The 9,475-nt window shown below is 40.7% G+C and overlaps 1 protein-coding gene across 1 annotated transcript; it reads right to left on the minus strand.

Annotated features, from left to right (window-relative positions):
• Nucleotides 1-1,414: 1,414 nt before the first annotated feature.
• Nucleotides 1,415-8,759, minus strand: vegfd (vascular endothelial growth factor D). The gene is made up of 8 exons (XM_034116920.1): nt 8,505-8,759; nt 4,564-4,765; nt 4,353-4,473; nt 2,893-2,962; nt 2,650-2,777; nt 2,457-2,572; nt 1,801-1,966; nt 1,415-1,542 (listed from the first exon to the last, which is right to left on the minus strand). Exons 1-8 carry the CDS (start codon nt 8,613-8,615, stop codon nt 1,524-1,526), a joined length of 933 nt encoding a protein of 310 aa, XP_033972811.1. The 5' UTR covers nt 8,616-8,759; the 3' UTR covers nt 1,415-1,523.
• Between the last annotated feature and the right edge of the window lie 716 nt (nt 8,760-9,475).

A 9,475-nucleotide genomic window follows, 5' to 3' on the forward strand; every position in this document is an offset into this window, starting at 1 on the left:
CCTCTGAATTAGCCTCAAGCGAAAAAAACGTAACATACTAAGGCAACTAAACTCACTCTAACTCCCTTATTACTTATCCTAGATGCACAACCAACCACTCTTTTTTGGTGTCCTGGAGACACTGAATCTACCGGTGCCCTCCTCAACACTCAGTGAAAAACATTCGCGACGCTCTAAACGAAAGCGTACATCATCACATGTGGAGCTAAGAAGCTAAACACGTAAACATGGCTTACCTTGGTCAAAAGTGGTCTTCAATGGCATTAAAACGATAAAAAAACGATGCTGCAGTTAATCCATAGGTTCATCCTATGTGTCTGTGCCTTCTTTGAAATGATTTCTGATAATCCATAAGCAATACAACTGCGTTTTAGTTTCCAAACTCCAGAAGGAGACATTCCTCCAGTTTGGTTTCGTTTTCCACACGCGAAGCAACCACATTTTTTCTTTACAATGTGTCTGGGTGGGAGCCTCCCCCTTCGATTCTATTGGCTCTAACGGTCACAAGGGTATGTCAACCAACCAAATCGAGCAAGGGGGGCCAGAGATAGGTCAAATCCACCCAAATGACCCCAGATGGCCCAGTTTTTGGCTAAATCTCTCTAAAAAGGACAAATTTCACTTGTTTTGCATCAATCTTGATACAGGGTACTTATTATATGTTGTACTTTGGATTCCTAAAGCTTTTAGTCTACTAACCCATCATCCAGGGTAGTTTTCACTATCTGTAAAAATACTATTTTTACAATTAATAATTTTTGGACGGACACTATAATTTACAGTTTTTTACTATGTAAAATCTGAATTTTCTTTAAAATAAAAAACATTTATATTGATTCTGACACTTCTACATCCAACTCACAGGTTTATCATTACTTTGAGAACAAAGATTATTAATTTAACCCTTTTAGAAGGGAAGATATGGTCATTTGTTCTGGGAATGTCATTTTCGAGCCTGAGACCTGAAAAACAGGCTCAGAGTGGAACAGGTTAAAGCATGCCATGTCTTGCTTTTCCGCCTTTATTATTGATTGCATTGTCTAAGTCACAGGTTTCTTAGCGAATAAATCCCTTTTGGTGCCATCCCCCTATACCTTTAGGAAGCGTCCGAATGCCGGTGTATTTATAATAAATTAAAGACTCAGATATTTTGAACAACTGGAAATGAATATATGTAGATCAACAATCAGTGGGATATCCTCTCTGAAGTTAGCGGTTAGTAGTAATTCATACATTAGAAGTAATTCACAAATCCATCACAGATTACAATTATAAAAATAATCTTTAATATAAACTACATATTCAGTGCATGATGAACAAATGTACAAATCATACAATTTAGACATTGATTGAAACATAAGGTAAGCATGTTAAAAAATCAGTTAACATGGTCGTATCAGTTAATATCTTCTTAATTAGTGATCAGCATAAATAGGACAGTAAATAAATTATGAGCCTTTTTTCTCTGCCTCCGAACTTCCTTCGTGAGCAGGTTGTCGTCATTTCAATTCCCAACTGGACTTCTACTTGGGCCATTTGCATCTGTGAATAAAAGAGGGATTATTTAGAATAAAGTATGGATGAATTCATAAACAATGAAACACCAGATGAACCTGGACTCTACATGAGTTTAAGAACACTTTGTTTATCAGTCCATTTGAATGTCTCCTGGGAACTCAGATTTTTATTTTTTATTTTGAATCCTCTCTTATTGTTTTATAGTTTGCAGGTTGGTTGCACTCGAGATACCTACGCATTTGCAAAAAAACACAGTTTTGTACACATCTTCCCCAGGAATACCTGCAGGAGGCTTGGTCAAAATGTCGATGCCTGCTGGCACAGGTGGAGGAGTTGAGCTGACAGCGTTGGATGGGTTCTGGCTGCAGAGTTGGTTCAGGTCTAGGAAGACAGTCACAGCGCTCCACGTCTATCTCACAGTCGGGCATCCAGGCACTGAGTGGAAGCTCTGTGCAGGAGGTAATACACATTAAAGTTATAAACAAGCAATCGCTTTTCTATCCTAATCTTAGCATGTTGATTTTTAAATAGTGTGAAATAAATGATCTTGGCCATGATGACAAGTCTTTTTTGCATAATGATATGTTTGAGCTTACTGCTAATATCAGCATGCTAACATGCTAACAAAGACGACATGCAGAAGCAGAAACTATGTTTGCCATATTCACGGTCTTAGTTTAAAATTGTATTAGATAGCACTAAACACAAAATACAACTGACGGGAAGATCACCGCGCACGCGCGCACACACACACACACACACACACACACACACACACACACACACACACACACACACACACACACACACACACACACACACACACACACACACACACACACACACACACACACACACACACACACACACACACACACACACACACACACACACACACACACACACACACACACACACACACACACACACACACACACCTGGTGTACTGGAAGGGTAAGGTATGCATCTGTCACTTGAACAATCCCAAATCAAGCCACTGGCACAAAGTCTTCTGGAGTCTTCTGCCTCCGACAGCTGGCTCATCGGAGAGCAGCTGCCAATTGACCAGATGCATTAGAACAGAATAAAATGAAATCACATCAGATTCTGGTGAGAAACAAGATGACTCACCCACTGCTACTGTGAGGTTGAGCATTACGACGTATTATGGCGGGCTCCATGCACCTGCACTCTGTATGATTAGCTACTTTTATTAGCACAGGCTCAGGTACAAACTTCAATGGAATAACACTAAGGACCTGAAATGCACAACACACAGAAAATATGTTAGAATGTTGGAATACTTAAACCCTTGGAGAAAGGTAAACCAAACAGGTAAAAAGGACATTTATTATCTAAGGCTTTGTCACTCACAGTTTTATTCACATATTCATAAGTTGTGTTCCTGCAGGTGACACCCTCATGATTGCAGCAGCCACTACACCTGTCAGTAGGAAAAAAGAACATCTGGTTAAAGTGATGCATGGGAAAATTCAAGTAAATTGTTGAAACGGAGGGGTCTGTGCCGTAAATTTAAATTTTTCTCCAATATCATATTTGGTTAAATGTCAAATTGAATCTATTGAAAGGGATACAGAAATACATTCATCTTTCTAATACATAAATGTACGATCCATCACTTGACATAAAAGATAGTAACTTTGCTTAGCTTAACAAACATATTGTTTACTGGGAGGAACAGCTGGTCTGGCTCTGTCCAAAGGGAACCAAATCCAGTACCTCTAAAGCGCACTTATCAACATGCCATAACTCCTTTGTTTAATCTGTAGAGAAAACACTCTTGTTATCCCCTCTACCTCATTGAGAGGGTGAGTGGATTTGCTGCTACCTGCTAATGAAACATCTAGCAGATAAGCCCTGTAAAAATACAATATCGTGTTTATTCCTTCGTTTTTTGATGGGTTAAGCAGAAAACAAAATGTACCTAATTTAATAGCGTAAGATGTACTTTAGATGTACTTATTTGCTGTGAGGTTTGTTACCTTTGGACCGATCCTGGTTTCCCCTGTTCCTAGTCTTTATGCTACAGTATGCTAAGCTAACAAGCGGCTGGTGCTAGATTAATATGTATGCATTGATCTTATCATCTTTCAGCAAGATAGTGAATAACAGCATTTTCCAAAATGTAATACAATCCCTTGTAAAAGTCAAATATGGACATTATTTCAAAATATGTTAAATACAACCAAATTCATGATGGTTGTTTCATCATTAATGATAAGAGGTCCTTTTCACGTCAGAGTTAGTGTTGAATGTTGGAACGCTGCAGCTCATAGCATTGGGTTTGGTGAACAATGTTAAAGTTCTACATCTGGTTTGATGTTAAAGTGGACCTATCATGCTATATTATAATAATATAGTGTAGGACCATACCTATATAAGGCATATTTATACTTTTTTTTTTCAAAATACCAAACAGATCATGCATTTTAGCCATGCCTCATTTCGCTCAATTTGCCCTGTTTATGCAAGGGCTGATTCTGTGAGAACAGCACCACCTACAGGCCTGGCATATGTACTACAGCGTCTCCAGCGCTTTCGAACGGCAATGGCCGTGGCTGTCTCCTCCTGATTGGTGGAGTTGGCCCAATAGCCGTAGCGCCACCGTCCTGACGTCAGGACAGTGTTCAAATCTGGATCAGTTTTTATCAGATCCGTTGCAGCCCCTTTTTTAGAGATTTGGGTATGGAGGAAAATAGAGAGGGTTGTGTTTTCTGACACTTGGTGAGTTCCCTGGAACACCGGGGACACATATTCATGTATAAAAGACGCACAAAAGTGCATTTTGCATGATAGGTCCCCTTTAAACAAACCTGTGGACGGACACACATGGTGGTTTGAAGAACATAGAGGGGTCGGTGCCAAGCTCCTTCGCCACGTCGACACATGTTTCCCTTGGCATGCACTGAGTCCTCTGCCACTCTTCATCAATGGCTAAATGGGAGAGACACACTGTTCATAACAACATAATCATGCATACACAGACATGCAGAGTACATTTAGCCTACTGTTTGTATATCTGACCTTTGAGTATCTCCAGGCTGTAAGATTCTGCAGCATAGCGTGTGGAGCGGTGTGAGCCCACTGAAGGTGGAGAAGAGAGGGTCTCCGGCTGCTGCAGCCTCAGACGACACTTCCACAACTTCCAGTCAGGAAAGTCTGCGAGCATCAGCAGCTCATCCAGGCTGGAGGCGGAACGCACCTTCCTCTCCCACTGCTTCATTACCTGCAGTGATCATGATCAGTCATACTTTATGTTTCACATTAACACTTCTTCATTATCTGTCTCAGTTTTACTTGGGGATTAGTTTCCCTCAAAAATGTCACATTAATTAAACTTAATTGAAAACAATCATTTGATAGATATGGTTCTCTAAAAGACTAATTATACACATAAAAAAAAACCACAAGAGGAACATTTTATACGTCCTTGAATAATTACATTTCCCCCTCAAATAAATAGTTATGGGCCTAAAGCCGCCTCCAGGCAATTTGGAGATTCCCAGGGATTTCCTGTGGCATGTGTGGATTAGAGTAAATATTTTATCGACCCCTATTCCCTGACTATAGCACCCCAAACTCATTCTGTTAGTTAGAATGATATATGAAGTGGAAAAATAAGTAGTAATTTTAGATTCAGCCTTGTTAAATATTCCATGCTTAAAGGTCCCCTATTATACTGTTTTTCATCAATATATTAAAGGTCTCAGATATATACAAAACATGTCTCTGAAGTGTTTGGCTCCAAATACCAAACAGATCATTGTAGCATCCCATAATCCCCTCTGTTTCAGCCCTGTTTCAAAAGTGCTGATTCTCTGTCTGTTACTTTAGATGAAAATAAGGAGCCACTCCCCACGCCCCTCTGAGAGATATTTGGTTAAAAAGAACACAATGGTTCTCTAGGAGGAGATTCAGATGATAAGGGGGGGGGGGGGGGGTTACCTTGGTTGGTTATTGGCTAATGGTTACACAAGCCAAAAAAACGTTATGACATCATAAAGTGGTCAACATCTGATCAGCTCATTTTCAGACAGGTTTTTATATAAATGGATCAGGACAAAAAGTGAGCCAATCTTTTTCCTGAAACTTTCAGAATCTCTTTACACAGAGAGGGGACACATGTTTATGTATAAAAGACATGAAAAAGTGGATTTTGCTTAATAGGTGACCTTTAAACTAGCAATGTTACTGGAGCATTACTAGCATTCAGCTCAAAACAGTGCTGTGCCTGCAGCCTCACAGAGCCGCAAACGTGGCTGTAGACTCATTAGTGTGGTCAAAATATATTTAAGCTAGCAAAGTGAAGTTTAATTAAAAACTGGAATGGTTCAAATTAAATGCATTTATAGCTACTTTATGTGCATTATTTTCTGCTAGCGTGCCTAACAGTGAGGCTGAGTTAGCATTATGTTTGCTGTAGCGTGGAGTTACTTGGAGCACTCTGCCTGATGTCACACACATTAGTCAGAGTGTGATTATCAACAGCTGCAGCAGCAAATGTGTGTCTCTGCTCCAATCTGTTTTCATCCGTCTGAACACTGCTCATTCTGAAGGCTCATGACTCTGCTACGAGAGACTTTACTTTCAAATACATATAAGGATGACATGCAGTCTTATATACATCTGATAAATATGGGCCTCAGCCAACCAAAGCACCATCATGCACTCTGAGAGGAGGCTGCAGTGGTGGGAGAACACCATAAAACCACCTGCCATGCTACATGACAAAAGCAGAATGGAAGTCGAACAGTTTGGGTAAAATAAGTTGTCAAATAAAAAGACGATTACATAAGTTTATCTTAAAGGGACAGTTCACCCCAAAGATGTTGTGAGTAGCCGGATGTTAGAGATACCGGATTTACCGGCGTGAGGTGCTTAAAGCATAAAATAAATACATTAAAAAACTTCAGAGCACTGTCTCTATGTTTCTCTATCTAGACATCATAACCTAGTTACTCAAGATAATCCATAGACCTTGTTGAGGCTCTCCTGAGCGAGCTAATGTTACATCTCAGCCGAGGGTGACACCGATGTTGAATCATTGAAATGAAATGTTTTGGTCCTTTGAGCACCATAAGCCGAGTTCCATCTAGTTCAACTTGATTTGAGAGAAGGCAGACATCCCTACGGCCAATATCTCCAACGCCTGGCAATTTACACCAAAACGAGTAATAAATAGCGCTTCAGATGAGGTCAATATGTACTGTATCTTTGATTATGGTTCAAACTGTGCCCTTTTTACTGTTTCAATTTTGTTTTAACATTAGTATAGACTTTAATATCCAAGACTGAATGATCTTTCTGAAGGTGATAGTTGAGAGGGTTTTATTTATTAATTTAACCTTTATTTAGGAGAGTCTTGGCCAAGATAGGCAGCAGCATAGTTAGAGAACACACAATCAAATCAATAACAGAGAACATATATGGTTAATCAGGAATATCAGTCAGAAGAGTTATTTGCTTTTCGGTCACTTAAGAAGCACTTAAGAACTGTTCAGACCAGCGCCAAAAGTTTCAGTTCATGTTGCAGCAGGTTTCAAGCAAATGGAGCAGCGTAACTCAAAGCCCTTTTCCTCAGCTCAGTGTGGACTACAGGGACAGTTATCCTCTGAGCAAAGCCGATGGCTTCCCATACTTTTCTGACAGATGTAAATCTGCAATTAAGGTGGAAGAGCACCAAGAATAGCCTTATAAATAAGGGTGTGCCAATGGTTTTGTATGCGGGTGGTCAGAGCAAACCAAGGATACAAGCGGCAATGGTGCGTAAGGGTTTTAAAATGTGTAATGAACCTTAGTGCCCCGCAGTAGACGGTATCCAAAGAGCCTACGCATGTAGATATAAACAACATCACTGTAGTGTAACAGAGACGAAAATGTTAAACGAGAAACAGGAGTTTCAAGTCACACAGGGTACGATGCACAGTGTTAAAATCAGTCTGGAGCTGATCAAGAGCCTGATTTGGGGTGGACACAGAGCAATATATCACTGTATCATCAGCTGAAATTGAAAAGTTCCATTTGATATGTTTCGATTAAGACTACTAATAAAGATAATGAATAATAATGGTCCTAAAACCAATCCCTGTGGCACACAGGATGAGAGGAAAGGCTCGTTTTGAGGCGGCAAAGCCTAATCCTGATACCAGATGGTCTACAAACGTCAGAGAGGACAGTCATGGAATATTGCATGTGTCCGCAGCATGTTTGCTTTATTTCCTCTGGACAACTGTAATGATGTGAGTCCTCTGATGTGTTCAGTGTGTTGCAGAGTGCAGGGTGGGGTAGGTTGGCTGGATGACTGCTTCCACTTAAATCAAAGAAACAACAACAAAAAACAGGGAGGTTTCCCCTCGCAATTTCTTCCAGGGAATAGACCAACTAATGAGAAACAGAGAGGGAAAGTGCCTGAAAGAGGGATGACCGGAATTGAAAGAGGGGTTAAGGTTGGGGGAGATTGACTAGAGAGCGATTAGGGAGAGACAATAATGAATGACGGCTAGTTATGAGAATATTAGTGAAGGTGTTTAATTATCCCCCAGTTGCAGAAACAATTATGCCTTGTATTTGTTCTTAAAGACACATGCAAGGGCAAGTGCAGGACGGCTTTCACTTAGGGTTTCAGTGGACAGACTGTGGTAAGTGCATGTGAGTGAACTGCTTTGGCAGCAACTGGTTAAGTGTAATATGTATAAGAAGTTAAAAGCAGAAAGAAGATATGCAATACTGCAAAACTGAAGGGAATCGAGCCCTGAATGCTTAAAGAATACAAACAGCAACGCAGTGTTTGCATTTTTGTTTTCTGGATAAAGTTGGTTAACAAAATGAAAGTTATTTTTAGTAAAGAAACGATAAGAAAAAAAAACAGTTGTTACATCTACAAACAGCAGTGAATTCCAAGAAGCTTTTTGCGTTACATACATATCACATACACTTGAAGACATAAGGCTTCACACTGCACTTACCCTACTTCCTCCCTCTCTGTGCATGCTGTGGCCCATGTTTATCCAGCTCAGCTCCACCAGTAGAGTAACTAAGCAGGAGATTCTGCCCAGAGTCCGTTTCATCTTCATCATTATTCCTTGGCTCTGCTCACGGTCCCTGAGAAGCACTCGGCAGTATGGACTTGTCTCCTTTTCCTTCTGGCACAAAGCACTTAGAGCTGGCTGGATCTCTGACTCAGTTTCCCAGACCAGCTGAGTCTCTCAGACCACACACCCTCCGTCCGCTCAGTGCAGGCATGTGCAACACAAACTCTTGATCTTCCAGCTGCACAGTAAAGAGTGTGTGTGTGTGTGTGTGTGTGTGTGTGTGTGTGTGTGTGTGTGTGTGTGTGTGTGTGTGTGTGTGTGTGTGTGTGTGTGTGTGTGTGTGTGTGTGTGTGTGTGTGTGTGTGTGTGTGTGTGTGTGTGTGTGCATCCAAGCCAGACGTAACCTGTGACAGCAACCCAGACGCCCACGAGCCAAATGGAGGAGGTTTAAGAGGCTTTAAAACATGCACCTCTTACTGCAGAAGCTTTGATGCAGAACCTGAGGTGTCCAGTTAAATAACGTAGCCACTACAAGTCAGAAGCTGAACATTACCTCAGAAAAAGTCAAGATCTCTTGAGGACTTCCTAAAGGCACACTCTCTTATGTCAGAATGGATTGAAGGCCTGAACTATGATCCAAACTAATTCCTCTGTGTTTCTTCTCTATATATCCTTCTCAAAAAAGACTGCTGATTTCAGTGGTTTCAATTTGTTAAACCTTTCCTGTCACTTCCCAGTTCTCCAAATACTACTGTGGTTGACCGAGGTGCAAAACCACACAACTCCTTCTTCTAAGATGTGAGCTAATTCTGAAGAAGCTACGAGAAGCTAGTATGTCTGTCTTGGTGTATGCCTTTGTTTTTCCCACTGCTGCTGGTCCTGCAGCCTCAAAGCACGCCTTTTTA

The sequence above is a fragment of the Trematomus bernacchii genome, unplaced genomic scaffold (assembly GCF_902827165.1).
Source record: "Trematomus bernacchii unplaced genomic scaffold, fTreBer1.1, whole genome shotgun sequence".
NCBI classification, from domain to species: Eukaryota; Metazoa; Chordata; class Actinopteri; order Perciformes; family Nototheniidae; genus Trematomus; species Trematomus bernacchii.

What these genes read in the sequence shown, in the direction of transcription:
- vegfd (XM_034116920.1), bottom strand. Translation starts at nt 8,615, where the DNA reads ATGATGAAGATGAAACGGACTCTGGGCAGAATCTCCTGCTTAGTTACT. An exon ending in CAACCTCACAGTAGCAGTGG is followed by an intron (nt 2,573 to 2,649) that starts GTGAGTCATCTT and finishes GTCAATTGGCAG; the next exon opens with CTGCTCTCCGATGAGCCAGC. An exon ending in TTACCCTTCCAGTACACCAG is followed by an intron (nt 1,967 to 2,456) that starts GTGTGTGTGTGT and finishes CCTCCTGCACAG; the next exon opens with AGCTTCCACTCAGTGCCTGG.